We start from the raw sequence: 22300 nt of genomic DNA, 5'->3' as shown, positions 1-22300 counted from the left end.
AAAAAAAAAAAAAAAAAAAAAAAGCAATAGCTTTGTTCCATAAAGTATTACCACAAAATAGTCACTAGGATATTTTTTCAAATTGAACGAGGCACAGATTCACCTTACTTTTATACCAAAATTCTTTTGTCAAAAAGGTATCAGGTATTTCTTAGAGAAAGATTTATTAGAAGTCAAACTTTGAATTTCCTGAGTTATACCCCTGATATAATACTGCAGCAAAGGAGTCTTCCTTCCAAACAGGACGCACCAAGTGTTTAACACATTAATTACCATCCTCCATCAAGCATAAAACTAACAGTCAGGAAATACAGTTGCACTGGCAAAATTACCAACACACTCAGAATATACCCTGAAGCAAAGAAAACAAATGGCTTGCTTTTCATTAACAGAGCTTGGCAACCCTCGCAAAGACAATGTTTTCTTTCTAGTCCAAGTCCCAAAAGGCATTTAAGGGGGCTATTTGGTTAGGTAAACCCAGAGAACAAATTAATTGTAAAAACATCTATTTAAATTTCAAAACACAGGTTATCAATACACAGTGCCAATTAAAAATTATACACACACACACACACACACACACACATGTTAAAAGGTGATTTGATAAAATAAAATAAAACACAGGTTATCAATACACAGTGCCAATTAAAAATTATACACACACACACACACACACACATGTTAAAAGGTGATTTGATAAAATAAAGATCTTATAATTATAAGACATGTAATTTTGAAAATATTGGGGCAAGAGGGATGGGTAATCAAACAAAATCCTCATAATTGACTGTGACACAGAAGGTGTTAATGGTTTTCATTTTCATGTTTTGTGGCATAAAATTTGATATTCAAGTACTTCTATCTATAAAATAATAATGAACTGTGTATAACAGAATTCTATTACACAAAGTAAAATAAAAAAATAAAATAATTAGCTATTAGCTTGAATTTTTTTTTTCTTTTTGGTTTTTTTGAGACAGGGTCTCACTACGTAGTTGAGATTGACCTGAAACTCACTATGTAGTCCAGGCTGGTCTCGAACTCACAGTGATCCTCCTGCCTCAGCCTCCTGAGTGCTGGGATTACAGGCATGCGCCATCATGCCCGGCCAGCTTGAGATTCTAATTTGTCATGATTGAAAGTCTAGATAAGTAGTATTCTGGAGAGGTAATAAAAATGGTTTGGTTGGTTTCTGGACAATTACTATTTATTTTTGGTACTGGGACTCAAACTCGGGTCCTTCCTCTTCCAAGGCAGGTGGCAGAACCGCTGAGCCAAATTCCCGGCCCTACTTATTTTTCATATTACTATAAACATCATTATACTTTAACAGATGTATTATGTCTACTAAGATTATATTACAATTAAGCAATGAAGTATTACTTAAACCCTAATTTAAGGAAGGCTCTGGGGATATAAAAGGTAACGGGGAGTCATCTGCCCAAAGTATTTGTAATTATGTCCTGAACCATGCATGGCTACCAAATTTTTGCTAAATTCTCTGTCCAGAAATCCTCTAAAATAATAAGCTTGATTCTCTCTGCAGGGCAAACAGCATGGCAAAAAATGAAGGAGCCATATTTTCTTCAGCACAGGAGGCCAGGGATACTTGTGGAATAACTTCAATGTCATGAATTCAAGCCGTACTTACAAGCAATTGACTCAAATATGAAATTCCTTTGAACTGTATTTTGGGAAAGCCCTATTTCATCTTTCAGTTGGCAAATTTATATTGTGGACAGCTGTCTTTCCAAAGACAGATAACATGTGGTGTTGTATATGAAATAAAACTGGATGTCCTGAATTTGTTTTATGGAAGGGTCACCCTTCGGCTTGGGCACTGTGAATCACGTGAGTGTTAACTGTAACCAAGCCACCTTTGTCAGGATAGCTACCTACAAAGATGCTGAAAGCAGCAGTAGATCGTGGGGAAGAAATGAAGCCTCTGCCAATTACAGCAGCAGAGCTAGTGCGACACAGGAAGGCTGCTGGCTATCTGGGCACAGAGCATTAGGAGGATTCCACAGAAGACATCCAAGGAGGATTCGGAAGAAGGAAACGGTCCCTCCCACTACATGCTTACAGTTGACAGCACAGAACAAAGTGCATGTTCTGAATGCATTTACCACGGGGCACGTCAGTGAGTGCCGATGCGAGGGTGGCAGGACGGGGAGGAACCATGAGGACCAGGTCAGGGCCAGCAGGGTGAGTGGATTCCCCTGGGTCCCTCTGGGACCTTCATTTTAAGGTCAGGCCAACAAATGTTCGGTCTCAGTATTTTAATAGATGCGATGACATTATCAACATTTTAAAATCAGACATATTTTAAGGCAAAAAAGTAGCTTTTTAGTATTTTTATGTTTTTCAAGAATGGTGAGAAGGCACAAAGTGCCTGAAAAATTACAAGCAAGATGATTTCAAGATGAACTTGAGTTAGGTCTTGCCTGATGCATTGTGTTCAAAGATGTGACCGGGCAGCAAGCACCTACTGTCTTCTCTGCATCCCTCAAATCCTCTTGAACCCAAGTCACTTCCTTACCTTGATACACATTAGTCTCCAGTGCACATCAGAGAGAAAAATAATTCCAATTCATTTGCAACACCAAGAATCAGATACCGCGCTTGTATTTCTTGTTCCCTTCTCAGATTGGAGGCCCTTGAGTTTAATGTTGCCTTTTCAATTAGAAAATATTATTACAGCCTTATTGGGAGAAGCCAATTTCGTGTTGGACTATTTTTCAGAAGTAAGGGAGAAGAGCAATCTGTAGGGAGTGTATTTGAATACAATCCTTAAAAAGTAGAGCTGGAGGGTGTGGCGAAGTGGTAGAGCACTTGCCTAGCAGGAGCAAGGCCCTGGTATTGATCCCTAATGATGCAAAAACAAACACAAAATAAGTTGAATATATGGTACAGTTGGACAATATTTTCTTCAGCGATGTTAAAAAACTGTACTTTAAAGGAGAGGACCATCCTAAGACTTACATTCACCACATTTCATCTCCCAGGAACGAGGCTCAGTCTGTCTTTTGGACCCCAGTGTGTTCTCAATCCAGGCACAGTGTATAAGACCCTCCCAGGAGCACAATTCTCTCTTTAACAGTTGCAAGTTAGGCAAGACCTAACTCATTCCGGGAACGAGGGTGTTCACTGAGATGGAAACTGCTTCTCACATAAACAAAACTTGACATCTAGGAAGATTCTCTAGTGGCTTCTCTGGCTTTCATACCTTTAGCGTGGTGAATTCATACGGCTGATAGCCTTTGAAGCTCTCATGGATGGCTGCCATAGTGTGAGACGTTTTCTCCCAAAAGTGGAGCAGCGTGGTCTGTAAAGAGAGATGGTAAAGCTATTACCATTTCGAACACAGTGCTAGTCCTGGGCCTTAGAGAAGTGCTCCTATTGTTGATTTCAAGGTCTTCAAAAATATAATTCGGACTTCTTTCTGCGCCCACTGTACCGCCAAATAAAATAACCCTGTATTTCAGCCAAATGAAATGCTTGCCATGGATTGTGTTGCTCCCACCCCTAGGACCTGCTCTTTCTTTCTCTCCTTGCCTCCTTCAACCCGTCCTCCAAAATCCAGGGCTAATCACGAATTTAGTCTTTTTGTTTGCTTTCATAATTGGGGAATGAACTTCATATGGCGCCACATCCCCGGCCCTGTTATCTTTAAGATTTTGAGACAAGGCCTTGCTACATTGTTAATTTTCTCAAATATGTGATTTTCTTGCCTTAGTCTCCCCGAGTATTGGGATTTCCTGACATGCTAATAACCTGCCCGCCCTGAGATCCCTCAACTAATTTGACTTCTCCCTCTTTCGACCCTTACTGGCATTTTTTGTTGGGCCCTGCTTGTTGTAGAGTGTTAGGAATTATAGTCAGACCTTCCTGTCTTTAATTTCTTCCCTAAGCTTTGAGCTACTTGCGGACAAGGATGGTCTTTACTAATGTTCATATTCCCTACAATACTCAACGTTCAGCATCCCACACTGCAGAAGGACACTGCTGAAGGAACTCAGAGGCTATTAGGGGAAATGAAAAGCAAGCCCTGAATAGTGACAGTCAGAGAGCAAAGTCTGACGTGACACACACAGGTACAATGCCAAGTGAGCTCAGACCAGGCTTACTGAAGGGTGGGACTTTTCATTTAGTATATCGAAAAGAGTGGAATTTGGAAAAGCACAACTGTTTTTGGAGGGGAGGCTTTCCAGGTCGAAAGGACCCTCAAGGTAAATGCAGAGGAACGGAGAATTACTGTGTGTGTGCAAGGGAATGGCAGCTACTATGGGGCTCAGTTTGATTCAAATGTAGGACTAGATGGCAGAGATGTGGGGAGTCAATTATGAGAAAGGTATTTAGAGTTTTGCAAAGCCTGAACCATTCTCTGAGCTCACACATCATGATACTAAGCCATATACCTTGCTTTCCTTGTGACAAACACCACTTTGTTACCTGGTATGTTGCTAGCATGTGAGATAAGAGGTTGCATCTGCTCGCTCCGAGAAGATCCACTTTTTGACACACATCCATCTTCAGTTTGTCAAAATTTTTTTTTGCAAGGCGTACTTGTGTCTGTACCTATAGAAGGAAAGGGGAATCTCTGAACCTTTCAAACTCCTCCATAGTCAAAATTTGGAGGTGAAGAAGTGGAGCTTTTCTATTTTCTACAGGAAAACACCTTTGAAAATTCTAGGCACCTGCGAAGACCCCACCATACCCATTCTTTACCTCCAGAGGACCTAGATGAGAGTACTGAACATTATGATTTACAGCAGACCTACTATCATAATTACATTCTTAGACTAATGTTAAAATTCCTGGCTTCTCAAGGCCTTTACAAAGTAGCCATAGTGAGGAAAAGTATGGAGCCACATGGCATGCAAGGCCGTAATGTCTGCACAACGGTCTTGTTACAGAGCTTGGAAGCTGATGTCCTGTCCCTCCTTCATCCAGCTTTCCTTAGTGTTCACATCTGGTATAACATTTAGTAAAATGAGGAGATTAGTGCTGATATAATCCTATTTACTAATCTGTAGACTTTATTTGGAGTTCATCTGTATTTCTACTCATGTCCTCCTGCTGTTCTAAGAACTATTCCTAGGATGTCCCTTCAAGGAATTTGGGCCACAGTCTGAAAGCTAGCCCCACTGATAAATTATTTATGACTAAATAATATATACCAGTCGGCCTCCATCCATCCTTAAACAATATAGTAGTTCAGGGAAGGCCAGAGAATAATTCATAAATATCAGACCTTTGCATTATATTTTAATAAAACAGAAAGTTTTAAAATTTCATACAACTGCTTTAAAAATTGTGAAGTCAAAATTTCCCCTTCCTATAGGGAATGGGGAATAAGGAAAAAGGAAAAAAAATTAGAAAATGTAAAAATGGAATTAAAGTGCTTGAAGGGGGGAGGGGAGGAGGGAGGTAAAGGGACGGTGAGGACAAGGGGAAAAAAAATGAGAACCAAGACCTGTCGTGTAAAGGTACACGATGTCAGTAATGAATGTAACTGTACTGTATATCTAGAATGTACCAATAAATTGAATTCAATTTAAAAAATTTCCCCTTCCTGTAAGCCAAAGGGTCATCATACCATATTTTGGTCAGTGAAAGCCAGTCAATTCTTTTCAAGACCACGCTACTGAGGTATGATGGACATAGAAAAAACTGTGGATATTTAACACATGCAACTTGTTGAGTTCAAATGTTAGCTTGTCTCAGATAATTCATGAAGTTGTAGATACTGGGTGGGTAACAGGGAGCTGAAGCAACAGTGACTGCATGAAATAGCTCTTTCATTGTAAGGTACCAGGTGGCATGGACAATGTCGTTCTTGTTCACCATTTCATCACCTGGTAACCTAGTACAAAGAGGTACTACATACACTCTTGTTGCTGAATGAAGAACTTTCTCAGGCTATTTCAAAAGATGTGCCTTAATGTATAATCTTTAAATTTCTTCAGAAAGGATTTTTTAATGAAAATAAACAGGTAGACTCTTTGGTATAAAATGCATTAATTTTTTTTAAGTTTATTGGTACAGTCTAGGTTTACAATACAGTTACATTCATCATTGGGATCTTGTACCTTCACATAATAGGTCTTAATTCTCATTTTTCCCCCTTGTCCCTGCCCTCCCTTCACCCCCTCTTCCCCTCCCCATTTACAAACATTTTATTTCCATTTTTTCAGTTTCTCGTATTTTTTTCCTCTCCCTTATTACCTTTCCCCACCCTTCCCACTTTCCCTACACCTTTAGCCCTTTACTTCCTATTTCACATTATTAATTATCTCATTAGGATCCTGTGTACTATTATAGTTTTGCACATCAGAGAAACTATTCATTATTTCAATTAAAGATATCTCTGTATGAACATTAAAAATAGGGAATCCTAAAATATAACTAAAAAGGAAAGTAAAAGAGAAAAGGCAATGATGTAACATTAAAATAATCCTTAATTCTGGAGATGAAAATGGTCCCTGAACATATTTAAATTGCTTCTTGCTCTTGTAGTCTTATCTTATTCTTTTTTTCATTATTTAGAGAATACTTTTTAGTTTCTGTAATCAAACCCACGTAGATATGACCTTACGCAATTAGTACAATGCTTTACCCCTGTACAAATGGAAAAATAAAATAATTTTTTATCACTAATAATACTAACATTCAGTTTATAAAATTATAAGACACTATATAATAACCATTTAACAATTGATACTTACCTCCTACCAACATTACTCTGTTTTGTGTGCTACGGTTACCTTCTCTTACTGAAGAGAAATGAGACGTTTCATCAGGCAAGTAACTTCAGGCAGAAATGACTCTCTAAATCGGCCTGCCTGGCTCCAAAGCCATGTTACACAGTGTCCCAAGCAACTGACAGTACTTCTTGGAAAATCAAGAAACTCAAAACTATGATTCTCTCCAGAAACACAAGTTTTCCCTTTAGGGTACTATGGAACTGAAAAATCATGATGCCACACATCCAACAGCACATGATAGAATGCATACCCTGTTGGACTAAGAACAGAATGGAGAGCTATATAACATTTTCCCTAACTCCTCTCTATTTCTGTCTATAGATCTGGAAGATTACAGAACAGTAGCCACAGGTGCCTCTCCAACTGGCCACACCACCAGCTGACATAATCCTGCAGTTCGATCACGCCCCACTGCAGAGTAGATTAGAGGGCTCTGGTTTAAGGAACGTGGGAGCCATGGCTGCAGAAGGAGTTTAAAACAGTTAGGTATCAGGGGTTTTCTACCTTATTTAAAGAGGCAGAGGGAGACAGAAGAGAGAAAACCTGAGTTCCGGAGGGGAGAACTAGAAGTCTAGAAGGAAAGGTGGTCGGCAGCTGGCACTGCCACTTCAAATCCCCAGCTGGTCACTAATTTCTGGGGCCAGGAAGATCTCCTCGTCCTGAAAAGCCTCTGTCCTCCACGTTTTCCCCTGAAAGGGGAGGCAATGCACAGGGGAAACAAACTGTCACGTGTGCACTCATTCGGCTCATGTTCACTGAGTGCCTAGTCTCTGTGCAGCCCGGTGCTGTGCCTGGTGTGTGAAGGAATAAGACCACACGCAAGGAGCAAATATTTATGAACGAGAGCTCACTGTCACAGACTCCATAATCCTTTAAGGAAGACTGTCATATTAGCAATGGTATTATAAGACAAGGGGAAGGTCTAATAATACAGCTAAGAGCAAGGAACAGAGGTGGCACAAACAAGGGAATAATAATTGTTGTTGATGGCAGGGGGCACTGCAGGATGAGGGCATTTAACTAATGACAGTAACTTTCCTGTTTCTCTGTGCTTCGCCCTGTCACTTTATAGTCTCCTCCTACTCTGACTCTGAGCTTGGCCACATGGTTTGCTTTGGCCAACAGGAGGCTAATAAATGTAATGAAACTGGAAGCTTGGGAAAAAAAATGCTAGCATGAATCTACTTTTTCTTTTTGCTTCCCGAAATGACAATGAGGATATGCTCAAGCTGGCTAGCTGGAGAGGTGTGAGAGGTACATGCAGGCGAGAGGCATGGGGAAGGGGGAATCTTAGCCACCCGCCACTAAGACCAGAGACTGCCCCATAGCTGACCACCCAAGAGACCAGCAAAAGAGATCTTTGTGAGCAATAACGACCCTTGCTGCTCTAAACCATTGTATGTTAAGGTTGCTTATATGTGGCCGTAGCTAAACGACAAAAACAATAAGGAAATGGCGAAGTCTTCTGAGATGAGAGCATATTTGAGGTGGGTCTTAAAGCATGACTAGGAGGTACAAAGCAAATATATACTTTAAGACAGAGTTACTTACACAGAGGTTCCAGACTTTCTAGTTAATTGCAAATTCATTTTTGTCAGGGATATGAATTTCATTTTTTCCTTCACATACAGTAGTCACTCACAGATAATCTTATATCTTAGGAAGAGCACTTGCTTATAATACAAAACTCATTAATTAATATAGCTTGAAATGTGTCCTACATTTTGTTTGAAATTTGAAAGCTAATTTTAGAAAGCTAGAAGACGACTTCAGCAGTTGACCCAGTGAGTTCTGAAAGGCCATATGCTTTGCGTGTCAACAATGATTATTAAAATATTTAATGCACTGCTGAGTTCCCAAATGCTGAGCTCTTTCCCTGCCAAACAAGGAGGATGTTACACAGTTGGGCATTCTGAATACAGTAAAATTCATTTACTATTTTGTGCTCCATGTCTGCTCTATAAAACACATTTTTTCCAGCCTATAGTCTCTCTTTAGTTTGAAACTAAAACACTCAGGATACTACCAAGCACAGGCCACCAGCAAGAGTTTAATTTCATATGCCTCCAGATGCACTGGAGTGAAAAATGTTTGGATTATTCTTCTCAATGCCAGATAAATTATATTCAATTACATAAACATCTCAAGGAGCTCCTGTGGCTTTCAAAGCTTATAATTTTTTTCACTAGAATAAATGTATCCTTTGTTTATTTCTTCATTTCTGTTACCCGACCTTTCTCCGCTTATTCCCCAAAGTCTAGGAAGTGACTGTGCATAAGAGACCCTCCTTAGTCTGAGTCTTGCCTTCCCCAGGTCATAGAAACTCAATTTACCAGAGAAAGCGCAAGTCTTGACTGCCCAACTATAGGGCACTTTTCTCCTTATTCCTCCTAACCTGGAATTCTACCTCTTAGCCCGAACTTGAACTGCACAGAGTGAAGCCAAAGCTATTTGTATTCTCACTTTAATCTGGCCTCATATCCAGTAAGAAAGACCTGTATTTTACTGTACAATCACATCATCTTAGAGTATGTTTATATTTTTCTTAGTGCTTTATTTTCTTTAAGAACAAAACAAAACAAAAATTCCACTAATTTTTAAATTTTTCAGGAGGTAACTCTGGTCCCTCCAACCATTCATTAGGTAAATATTTACCAAGCATCTTGTCCATCCTGATAGCACAGCACAAATGGAATGCCTTCTGCTATCGTGGCTCATAGCTATTTCACATCAGTGAAAGTATAACTACAGATGGAGTGAGGTGTTCAGAGGAAAACCGCAGTGTCCTACAGGAATGAATGACCCAGAGGACATTCTCCAAGAACTACAGTGCCCAACCTTATCCTGAAGGACTGAACACAATGAGCTGTGCGAGGAGACAGAGTACAGTAATCCAGCAGTGACAGAAGCCTGTGCAAAAGCCCTGGGGTGGAAGACAACAGGGCAGGCAGGACTTGAAACTGACCTGAGGCTAGTGTAGCTGAGTTGCTGAGAACATGAAGCTTGCAAACAGACGCAGGAGAGTGGGTTGGGTTATACCTTGGAGCAGGGCCTTGATGTGCTCAGGATTTTCGCCATTTTCCTAGAAGCAGTGGAAAAATACCAGAGGCTTTCAAGCAAAGAAGAGATGAGACCTTCCATTCAGTATGAAAAGACTCTTCACGACGGTGGGGGCAGGACTGGCAGACGGGGATCAAGGTAGACGAGGAGAGATGCGGGAGCAAGGGGAAAGGTGATGGTGGACTTCAGTGATGATGCTGAGAATAACGCTCTGATCTGAAGAGCTCATTAGGAGGTAAAACAGGAGCTGGCGAGGGACTGAATGCTGGAGGTGGCTAAATCCGATGCCTCTGACCGTCCCAAAGCCAGCGCTGACTCGCCTTTTCACCGGCTGACTTTCCACACACATCAGAATTCCTGGCCTTCTCTCTCAGTTACCCCTTTCACCACTCCCTTGATTTGTTCATCCTTATCCCCCGCCAAGGCAGCATTCTCATTCGTCAAACAGATTCACAGCACAGACTACATCAACTACTACTTTGGGCCACAAGAGAATGTGGTGTAGGTAAGACAATCTGAAGTCACTTAGAAAAGAGATCAAATATCTGACCTCACTGAAAGAGGATTTCATTTATTTATTCTTTTTGGTACCAGGGATTGAACTCAGGACCCTGCACTTGTGAGGCAGGCAGTGGCACCAAATGGCCTGGGGCGGGCAGGAGAGGGGAGGGGTTCCTGGATCTAGTTGCCCTTCCGGCAGTTACAAGAGATTTCTAAAAAAAATCCTTCCTGTGTCTCAATGAAGTCAAGATAGCTGTCTGTTTCATGGAGCCTACACAGCATTAATCCAGCCTGCTTTTGCCTTTTTGGAAATTCACATGAGAGGTTCTAAGAAGTTCATGATAAAGATCCCTTTTTAACTTTGAAAGTGTAGTATTTCTAAAATTCTTTAAATAGACTTCATTCTATAAATCACACAGCATTTGTCACATGCCATAAATTTGTCAGCAAAATCCTTATTCTACAAAAGAGGTCATCAAGACCTATATACCGGGTGATAGAAAGATGTAGTGAATGTTTTAATTTTGAAAAATTATTAAAGTAAAAGATACATTGCCAAGAACAATTTGTTAAGTGTATTCTAAATGAAAACATTTTGAGGAAATTTAATGGCAATGTGTCTTTTACTGTAATAAACTTAAAATTTTAAATATTCACAATATATTTGATCACCCCTTGTTGATTAACAGTTTATGGCAATTTCTGTTAAATAAAAACAGGGTGTCTTCATCCACCGTGTTTACTAGATCTGCTACCTTACGACTTCTGACTCTTCCCCAAAGTCAAAATAGCCATAAAAGGTAAATGTTTTGAATATATTCAGGACATTGAGGCAACTGTAACATTGTAACTAATGACACTCAGAAGACAGGACTTCCAGGACTTCTTCAGAAAGATCAAAATGATGGGTAAATTTGCTTGAACTGAGGAGAAATGTTTTGGGGGGGGTTAATCGCAATGTGTCTTTTACTGTAATAAATTTTTTAAAAATTCACCTTGCCCTTTGATCATACCTTACATTTAACTAACATATAAATATCAGATTGAGACCCAAGTGGAATGTGTTTCTATACTACACTCTTTACACTAGCCCCAAGGAGGGAGAGTCACTGATCTATAAATGATCATGTGACTCACAATGTCCAGGGACTGAGGCCAGCAGAAAATGTGTGCCTACCATCTTGGAGTCTCCTGGTCTTCGCAGTTTAGATGTAGGCAGAGGAAGACCTCAAGCCACAAAGCCTGAACAGACCTTCCATTATCAGAAATCTTTCTGAGGATCTTTGGCTCAGGCATTTCCACAAGGTGAAAAGATTAATAGTGTCTCTATTTAAAGCTTTCATTCAGTTTTAAAAATTAGGCTTACCTTTTGCTACTGCACTGTAACATGTACTTATATATGCTGAATATGAATCACCATCAGATGTAAGTTTGGAAATTCATTTTCTTAACAGTGTCGTTTGGAAAGAAAAAGGTTTTAATTTTGATGAGGTCCAATTTATCAAGCTTTTTTTCCCATGGTTTTGTTTTTGTGCCTTGACAAACCTTTTCCTATACCAAAGTAACACATTTTTTTTCCGTGTCTTTTCTCCTGGAAATTTTATTTTTTTAGCTATAATGCTTAGATCTATATATATTTCACATTCATATTTATACACTCACATTCATTTTGAAATTGAGGTGCAGGTTCATTCTGCTTACTTGCATATCCAATTGTTATAGCACCATTTGTTTAAAAATGATCTCATCATTCACTGCATTACCTTGGCACTTATAGGGACTGTATGTGTAGGTTCATTTCTGGATTTTCTAACCTATTATTTTGATCTACTTACTGGGTCTGGAAATTGTCTTAGCATTTTGCAGACTTCAATATATAGGTCTGCACACATTCTGTTAAATTTATTGCTTAGTATTTTGTTTTTGTTTTGTTTTGTTTTTCTGAGACAGGGTCTCACTATGTAGTTCAGACTGCTGTGGAACTCACTATGTTGCCCAGGCTAGTCTTGAACTCACAGTGATTCTCCTGCCTCAGCCTCCCAAGTGTTGAGATTACAGGAGTACACCACCATGCCTGGCAATATTTTATGTTTTTGATGCCATTATGATTTCTAAATATGTGCTAATTATTATAATTTTGTAACATAATGTCGTGACATTGGTAAATTCAATTAATTATTAGTTTTAAAAATTGAGATTTCATAGTTTTCTATATATATCAGTATATCTATGTGGACAGTTCTGTGTATATAAATCATGTCTGAGATGAGCTTTACTTCTTTTCCAGTTTATATGGTTAATTCATTTTTCTTGCTTTATCATACTGACAGATGTGAGCAAACATACTTGTCTTGCTTCTGATTTTGGAGGGAAAGCAGTCAGTTTTTCATAATAATCAAGTCTCATTTTAGCTGTAGAGCCATTACCAGCTTTTACACCTACTTGCAAGGAAAAAGAAAATTTGTTTTCAGACGTGGTTTCCCTGTTGTCGTCCAAGCTGGCCTCAAACTTACTCTGTAACCCAGGCTGGCCTTGAACTCGTGGTCCTCCTACTTCAGCCTCCTGAGTGCATGTGCCATTACTACCCCTCAGCTTCACTGAGAATTTGTATCCAGAATTGTTGGATTTTATTAAATGTTTTTTCTGGATCTGTCGTGATGATTATGTAATTCGTTATTTTAGTCTACTCATTCTAGCAGATTACACTGACTGATTTTAAACTGACCTCTATTCTTTAGCAGAACCACACTTAGTCAAGATATATTACCTTTATTATATATTGTTTTTTACGTAACGTTTTTAACAGCTTTGTTGAGATATGATTCACATGTCTCGCAACTCATCTATTTAAATGGAAAAATTCAATGGTTTTCAGTTTATTCCCAGACCTGAACAAGCATGATCAAGTCAATTTGAGAATATTTTCATCAGCCTAAAAGAAAGTCCATGCTCATTTCCTTTTGCTAACTTTTAGTAATAATTTTTCTTGTCTACATCCATGAAGGATATCAGTGTGTAGCTTTCTAGTTTTACTCTCAGAATAATTCTGTCCTCACAAAATGAACTGGGAAGTGTAAATTCCTACTCCATCTTCTGAAGAGTTTGTGTAGAAGTGCTATGATACCTTTCATTAACATGGTACATTTCACAATATGGGACTGGAATTGTCTTTGGGGAAAGGTTTGTACTACAAATCTGAGAGATGAACAGATATAGGGCTTTTGGGTCATTGGTTTCTATTTGTGTAAGTGCTGGTAATTTGCGGATTTCAAGAAATTTGTCCATTTCACCCAAATTATCAAATTTGTTGAAGTTTGCATTTGTTATCCTTTTAATCTTGGTAGTAATGTCTTCTTTCATCTTGACATTGATAAAGTTATATGTTTTCTCTTTTGTTTCTGATAAATCTGACTATAGAGGTTATTAATTTTTCCCATTTTTTTTTCACAGGACCAGCTTTTGATTTCATTGATTTTTCTCTTGTTTTCTTTTCACAATTTCATTTTTTCTGGCTTTTAGTTCCTTCTTTCTCCTAGCTTAGGTTTAATTTGTTCTTTTCCTAATTTTTAAGGATAAAACTATAGATTGTTGACTTAATTTTCTAATATTAATATTTAATGGTTAAAAATTATGTAATAGTATACATTTCCCTCTATTGCTTTGGCTTCATCCTACTCACTTTTTTTTGTTTGTTTGTTTTTTTGAGACAGGGTCTCACTATGTTGTTGAGACTGATCTGGAACTCACTATGTAGCCCAAACTGGCCTTGAACTCACAGTAATCCTCCTGCCTCAGCCTCCTGAGTGTTGGGATTACAGGCATGCACCACCACACCCAGCTCATCCTACTCATTTTGATATGTTGTGTTTCTCCTTCATTTAATTCAAATTTTTTTCTCTTTTTCCTTGTGATGTCTTCTTTGACCCATGGCTATTTGGATGAATGTTGTTTAATTTCTGATTATACTCGGGATATTCTAGATATATATGTGTAATAGATTTATAGCTTGTTTCTGGAAAAGTTGGTTAGAGAAAAAAACTTCACAAATTTCAATTTTTAAGAATTTATTCAGGGGCTGGCATGTAGCTCATTGGTGGAGAATCTGTTTAGTATGTATGAGGCCCCACGCTTACTTCCCAGCATGGCAACAAAGAAAAATAAAGTATTCAGAGCTATTTTATGCCTCCGAACACAGTCAAATAGTTTATCTTGGTAAATGTTCCATGTGTACTTGAAAAAAAATGTATATTCCTATGTTGTAGGAAGGGTTCTGTAAATGTTAATTAGGTCAAAGTAGCTGATAATATATATGCTTATTGACTGCTACTTTATCAATTACTGAAACAAGAATGCTGAAATACGTTATTATTATTATATATAGAACTGCTTATTTTTCCTATCAGTGTTTGCTATAATCTTTTTATAAATTAAATTTTTTGTGGTACTACAGACTGCACTCAGCCTCACTTTGCTACATAAGCACACGTTCACTAAGCTAAACCCCCAGCTCTATGAATCGTATTTGTTTTTGATTGTCTAATATTAATATAACCACTCCTGATTTTTAAAAATTAAGATTTGCAAGCTCTGTATTCATTTTTTTTTACTTTAGGCTATCCATGTATTTTTATATTTAAAGTAAGTCCTTATGGACAATATAAAGCTGAGTCTTGCTTAAAAAAAAACAACAACAATCTCTAAGTCACTTTCCACCATTTTACCTATAGACAACACAATGAGAAAAATATAACAAGAGGAAACAGGATCAGTCTGGTGTTAGATTTAAAGTGAATCCTTTTTGCTTCAAAATAATTAGACTTTTCCCCTAAGTTCCTTATAGGTTATCTGTACAGCAATCAGTTTTAGACTTGGTTAGGAATCATAGTGTAATTTACCATATCAATTTTTAAGTTTAAAGAAAAATAGAGTAAATTTGCTTTTAATGCTATTTCTGGCATTTCTTATTTCTCAAAGCTCACTGGCAGCATTTGTGTTTGCATACATGAGTTTTTTTTCTGAGACGGTTCATCTTAGATTTAAGATGCATTTCAATAAAATTAGTGTACAATAGCTATTTTCACAGATTGAGCTTCAACTTTTACTTATCATCTCCTTCTGTCCTTTCCAGTTTAAATATCACTTTTTAAAAATTTTTTTTTTGGTACCAGAGATTGAACTCAGGACCTTGTGCTTGCGAGGCAGGTGTCGGCACCGCTGAGCTAAATTCCTTGGCCCTAAATATCACTTTCTTAATGGAGATGAGAGTAAAATAGACACTATGCCGTTCTGCTTTCTTTATTCCCATAATTCTTATTAAATCATATAACGTGTTTCTGTTCTAGCTCTGTACAATATAAAAGTCTAAGACTAATGGCTAACTCAGAAGCAATGAATACTGTTAGCACCCAGATCATAGTCTCTACCTATCTTGCCCTCTTCAAATAATTACGACTACTTGATAAAATTGCTGATTCTAGGGCTAGGGAAGGGATTATACAGTGTGATTCTGAAATATCTTTTATTAGAAAGCAAGGAAGATACTACAGGGGCACGTCAAAAGGGATCAAGAGTGAAGGAAAGAGGCTCCCAATAGCCAAAATAAGACAATTTTAACATCAATAAAGCTAATATAGGCAGTGCTCAAAATCCTTCAAATACATTCAAGACTTTGAATTTGTAATGACACTTATAAACAAGGCAATTAAATACACAGAAAATGAAAAAAATGATTGGGTACTCGGAGAGAATACCAGTGAAGCAATTCAATTATTTTCACAAAGAACCAGTGTTTGTCTTGCCTTTCCTATCAAACTGTCCATGCTTCCAGATAACCTGATAGGTGATGGAAATCTATTCATTACTGATTCATCAGACTAACACATGAAGAGGGAATATAAAATATGCTAAGTCCATCTGGTTTCAATACGTAGGGGGTCTATCTCTTCAGGGGTCTACTTCCCACTCACCAACCATAGTACTGTTACTACAACGCGTCCCAAACCTTGGAACACCCTAAGCATCAGTCTTCCTAACACTCTTACCTATTTCTTAATTTCCTTCTTCCATTTCTCCTTCCCAAGAAAGGAGAAAGTTCTAGGTGCTGTGGGTAAGTAGAGAATTAAGCAAAGTCTGCTTTCAGGATTACATTCTAGTGGATGAAGCTGTAAAACAAACAAGTACAGTTAGGACACAGTTTGTGAGATGGTAAAAATAAACAAGTGCAGAGCTTAGGAGGGCTGGTAGAGTGCTCTGTTTTATATGACAGAGTTTGAAAAGGCTTCCCGGGAGGTGATACTGGAGCAGAGATCAGGGAGAAATAGGAAGGGAACCAGAAGGATCAGGGGAGGAGGACAGAGCAGAAAGAACAGAAAATGCAAAGGTTCTCAGGGAGGAACAGGCTTGTTTTGTTCCAGGAACTGTAGCTATTCCCTGTAATTAGTGCTTTTCGCTTCTGTTTTACAGTCCCTATTAAGATGTAAGTTCATCAGAAAAATGCATAGCATGATCCTTTGACTCTTAATTGGTGATGTTTAAAAACTCTTTTTGGAAATAAGCATATGACAATATTAATGGTTGTAATTTGTATCCATACAGTAGGAGACTCGTTGATATATACTTTTTCTTTTTATGATTTTATAATGTATCTAGTACCTAGATTAGAAGTGAATATTCAAACTTCAAATATGAAGTTTAGAATTATGCCTAAAGTACTAGGTGAAAGGTGCTGGAAAATAAGAGATTTTGGAACAGCGGTGGCAAACCCATGGCACACATACCGCAGAGGTCTGTTTGTATCACTGAAAGCTCTGAAAGTTTCCACCACACTGCTTTACAACCAGGTCACAAAGAGACCATGTTCCAAAGATCAGGGAAGTAGCGAGGTGGGGTGGGCACATAAGCTTGGCACAGGACATGGTACTTCCACAGTTTTTAACACAAGAGGTAAAACACAGCTACTTTTGGGAGCTTGGGGCACAGTCCTAAGAGGAAACAAGGGTGGAGACACAAGACTGGGGAACTTTCAGTCTAACTCAAAGAGGGAGGGGTGCGGGTAGCTTTGAGGGAGAGGGGTGTTGAAGTCTATAAACAAAAAGGCAAAAGAGGGAGGAATCTGGGGACGTGTAACGCTGTGGCAGTGGTGGTTAATAATCAGTACTTGACAAAAACAAGGAAAATGTAGTTAGTGTTTACTTCACTTCCTCCAAAACATGCACTAAGAATTTTAACGGTTCAGCTACAATAAATAAGCAGTGACAATGTTGTTTTCCAGCTACACCGCTGCTGAATTTATAGAAGATTAAATTGAATCCTTCAGTTCACATCTCAACATGCATGAAAACTGTGTAAGACAAGGGTTCTGTATCTATCTGTGTCCCCAGGACACAACACACACGTACACACAGCTGCTATATCTCAGTGCTTTTCTAGAAACGTACCATGCAATTTTCATTCAGGGACTCACTGGGAGATACTCGTGAGAAAAAGCGTCATTCGATCTCTTGCCTACTCTGCTCTTGTTCTGATCACAGAACAAAATGGAGATTGTCGGTTCAGAAGCCACTATCGAACATCCCTGTTTTATTCTTACTTTATTCTTGTTTCATTCTGCAATTCTCCTCTTTTGTGGAGGAGAAAAATTGAGGATTTGGTTAAAACCAAGTATCCCATGAGTAGAAGAGCCAGGACCTGGCTGAGGTTTGAAGCTGTCTCCTTTACTATGAAATACAAACTCCACACACAGACTCTGCGGCCTCTGGCCCCTCGGCCTCTCTAGGAAGCTCTGCTCCAGGCCCACTGTTCTGCCGTTCTCCAGCAGCGCAGGGCAGATCTTCTTGTGCTTCACACGTCTCCTTGGCCTGGAACACACCCTTCCTCGTCCACACGGCCACCCTCACAGTTTACACTCCTGCTCTTGCTTCTCGGAGAACCTGTTCTTGCCATGCTGCTCAGCAAATTGAGTGGCATTTTCCTTCCTGTAAACAATACTTTGCCCTTTTACCATTTTTACACATTTACCCTTTTATAACCCAAAAGAAGGGTAAATGTGACCTGCTCCCACGTGTATGCAGCTGTTCCCTCTGTACTATAAGTTTCCTTCGGGTAAAAGTTACACGATGCAACAATTTTTGTTCTAAAGGTTAAAGCTTTGCACCTTGCAGGTAGCAGGTATACAGAACACTAAAGACTGGGCACTAGAGCCCCTGAGAAAATCCTTCCTTGGGCCTTGCTCTCCCACTGCGTACAACTGCTCTTCAAAGCGCATGACAGGCTTTGCTCTCAGTTACTGCTCAGGCTTCTCAGATCCGCCACTGTTGCCAGTCACTCTACCACCATTTACTGAGTAGACGCCACACACACACACACACACACACACACACACTCTCTCTCTCTCTCTCTCTCTCTCTCTCATTCTGGGCTCACAATATGCCCATAGTTTAGTTTTGTTACTGTTTCTATTTCACAAGGAAGGAAACTGGGTTTCAGAATCATCAGGCCACTCACCCAATTTACCGACTGGCAGGGGTGGGGCCAGGAAGTGAATGTCCAAGGTCAGGTCACTACATCCCTTGGCCTCCCAACTAGACCACATCTCAGATCAGAGAGATTAAGTGTAGGGGTGCTGCTACTGCCCCTGCCGGCTCTCCTTGTCACTTTGTTAAAAGATTACATAAATATTTTAATGCCTTAAAAGTTTTACTATTCTGGCTTGTTTTAAAATACCAATTATTGCTCGCTATGCAATTACATCTGTTGGTGTAGGATCAAAGAGCAAAAGGTCTTCCACTTTCATGTCTATGATAAGTTGACATAAATACAGTTAAAACTATTCCCAGACATATAATTTATAATACAGTAAACAGATATACTTCAGATTAATTTAGCCAGCTATCACACTCCCCACACTGTTAATGTTTACTCAGCTGGTAAATTTTTTTTTTCCTGTTTTCTGTTTTTAACTAAAGAGAGCAATTCTGTCCTCAGAAAATTTAACTGACGGTGTTCACTTCCTCTTTCAGGTCATTAGTGGAAATATTAACTTTGTCACAAGACTGAACCTAAGGCACCACTCTATCAGTTTCTCACTAATCTGAGAAGCACGCATTTCAACAGGGTAAAATACTGTGATAATATTTTTATCCATCGATATCCCTGGAACTCCACTGAGGTTTTAAAAATGTTATTATTCCTTTTATTTTTATCATTCTTCTGATCATTTATTCACATCTATGTGTCATGTGAAGGGCTGAAGAATTTATTTGTGTTTCTTGGCTGTCCAAGCTAAACCTGCCTGTATTTTATATTACAGTATGGTTTTATTATGCTTATGGATGGCTGGCCACTGTAAGTGAAGGCAGTATACACACAAATCATCCAATAAATTAACAGTTGACCTGATCAATAGAACACATTCCTGTTTGGGGGAATATTGTTCATTCCCTCTGCGGTGGGTCTATTTGGAGTAAATAAGAGAGAGGATTAGGCTTTTCCATCTGTAGAACCACTCTGCTGCACTTGAACTGCAAAGTGCAGCTGATCTCAGTATTCACGAGCATCTGAAAAGGTTGGCCCATGGGCAACACTGAATAGACCTAGAAAACCAAAGGTGAACAAACCTTGACCGCAACTTGAGCACGTTTTTTTGTTGCTGCTTTTGGTACCAGGAATCAAACTAGGTCCTTATGATTACAAGGCAAGCGGCGGCACCACTGAGCTCAATCCCCAGCCCTGAGCACGTGGTCTTCAGGATCTGCACTGGGCCTCTTCTCTTCTTTCATCATTGCTCCCACTTCTTATCTCCAGGAAAACCGAACTATCTGCAACCTCCCTATGATAAAGCAGTTTCACCCCCTTCCTGTTCATGCGCAGTTCCCACTGACTGCATGTTTCTTCTACTTCAGTGGCCTTCAAAATTCAGCTTGTGCCACTTTTTCTAAGAAGCACATCACGATCCTCTCGTTGGACTCAGATGATCCACTCTGGGGCTCCCACAGCACCTGATTATACACCTCTACTTCCTCCCATAACATTTGTCATGTTGTACAGTTGCTTCTATTTTAATTGATTGGCTTCTATATTCTCCAGGGAGCTTGTGACAGAGACCATATTTTGGTTTTGTTACGCTTGTACTGACAGTCAGTACTAAAGATAGTCAAATATGTTTTTAATGTAGTGCACAGTACTATACATCATCCTGGGTTTTGGATTTGTGGCTCCTATTTTTATAGTGTGATGATTGATATTCCATGAGTTGGTGTGGTCTTTTTAAAGAAGATACTGTCAAGAAAGCTGGCCCAGCTGCTTCCATTTCTCATTAGTCTAAATATGTAAAACATCTTCTGTGTTGAGATTTGATAAATTTCTGTAGCAATTCTTGGCCCTATTAGAGATCACTGTGCTCCAATTTGCTCTAGATCGGCTGTGCTAGAAAACTCTTTTTTTTTTTTTTGTATGGGGATTGAACTCTGGTTCTTCGGGTTCTTGTGCTTGGGAGGCAGGCGATAGCACCACTGAGCTAAATTTCCAGCCTGAAAACTCTGAGTTCTGCATCCTTTGCATACATGAGACATTAACGTTTTGTGTCATCGGAGGCCTGACGATACTCTGGCCTTCCACTATGGCGAACTGCTCTTGTGGCAGAGGTAGCTAGCTTTCACGATCAACTTGCCCTTCTACGTTTTTCATTCTTCCCTGAAAATGAAATGATGCCACCTGAGTTTCCTCTAGGGAAAGGAGAGCACAAGTTAACAAGAAGCAGCATTTCCAAGCATTGCCCACAAGGCCTTTCGAAACATGCTTCTCTGTGCTCTTCCTCTTCCCAGGGTGGCTGTGAGGTCCATGCTCAGGGAGCAACGGAAGGGACTTTTGAGTTCTGCCAAGTGCATGTCAGCCAGGGTCTCCGAATGACTTCTTTGAGGAAAGCCACTCCACCAACCTGGACAGCAGAGCAGGACTATTTATGAACAAGCACTGGTTTAAATCATCGCATTTTCAGTATCTCTTTGGACCATACTCTGGTCTAGATTCTACTGCCCAATGCACAGATGGCTTTAAAATGTGGCTGACTAACTGATGTAAGAGTCTAGATAGAACACTGGAAGTCAGTTAAAGTCTAACGACCCATATAGACTTGTTATTCCATTTCTGGTTTGATCGACAGAATGTCACTGACGTTATTGGTGATCATTGAAGTATTCAGGAATTCTCCAAGTTCATTTTAATGCCATTGAATTTTAGAAATGTACAACTACATGGGGGAGGGGTGATGAAGTGAATCTGAAAACACTGAAAATGCTAAAAACATTTCCAGTATTTACTTTTATTATAATCACTAGAGTTGAGTATTAGGCAATATTCTAGTGAACATTTTATGCTCTTCATGTATTGTTCTAATTTCCCAAAGTAGCTCCAAAGGCCAAGTATACTTTCCTTGGATAGGGAGAAAGTTTTTTGTTTTTTGTTTTTTGTTTTTTTTACACATTTTTACAGGGAAGACGTGTTTTAGTATTTAGGGATAGAAGATATATGATTGAAATGGTGAGGAAACTGAAAAACTAGGTATATAAAAAAAGATACTCCATTGCCCTTCTCTTCGCAAAGTGCTCTTAAATAATCATGCTACTAAAATTCACTTCATTCTGTCGTTTGTTTCACATCTGCTATAGGACTCTGTTCCTTCCTTACTCCTCAGACTTCTTACAGTCAGTTATTTTTTTTTTTACTGTTTTATTGAGGTATAGCTTTTACAAAAGTGCAAAAGTGAAGTTTGCAGCTTCGTAAACTTTTTAATATGTACAAACCACATAACCACCACTCGGAAAAATACACAGAACATTTCCACCACTCCAGAAGACTCCTCTGTATTCTGCTCTCAGTACCTGCTCAAAAATATAACCAGGGGCCAGGAATTTAGTTCAGCAGTGCCTCTGCCTGCCTCTCAAGCACGGGTCCTGAGTTCTAGTCCTAACACCCCT

The 22300-nt window shown here is 39.1% G+C and overlaps 1 protein-coding gene across 5 annotated transcripts in view; it reads right to left on the bottom strand.

The window, feature by feature from the left end:
• The window catches only part of Ica1 (islet cell autoantigen 1), a 132004-nt gene that overhangs the window by 37125 nt on the left and 72579 nt on the right, over positions 1–22300 (bottom strand). For all 5 annotated transcript variants that reach the window (XM_010632040.3, XM_010632039.3, XM_010632042.3 and 2 more), the window contains exons 6-7: positions 4453–4578; positions 3227–3325 (exon numbers count right to left, since the gene is read on the bottom strand). In XM_010632040.3, coding sequence (XP_010630342.1) covers positions 3227–3325; positions 4453–4578 — 225 coding nt within the window. The remainder of the gene's footprint in view (positions 1–3226; positions 3326–4452; positions 4579–22300) is intronic.

This window comes from Fukomys damarensis, unplaced genomic scaffold (assembly GCF_012274545.1).
Source record: "Fukomys damarensis isolate Sample0158 unplaced genomic scaffold, DMR_v1.0_HiC HiC_scaffold_4, whole genome shotgun sequence".
Taxonomy (NCBI): domain Eukaryota; kingdom Metazoa; phylum Chordata; class Mammalia; order Rodentia; family Bathyergidae; genus Fukomys; species Fukomys damarensis.
This window is presented reverse-complemented; position numbering and strand designations above follow the sequence as displayed.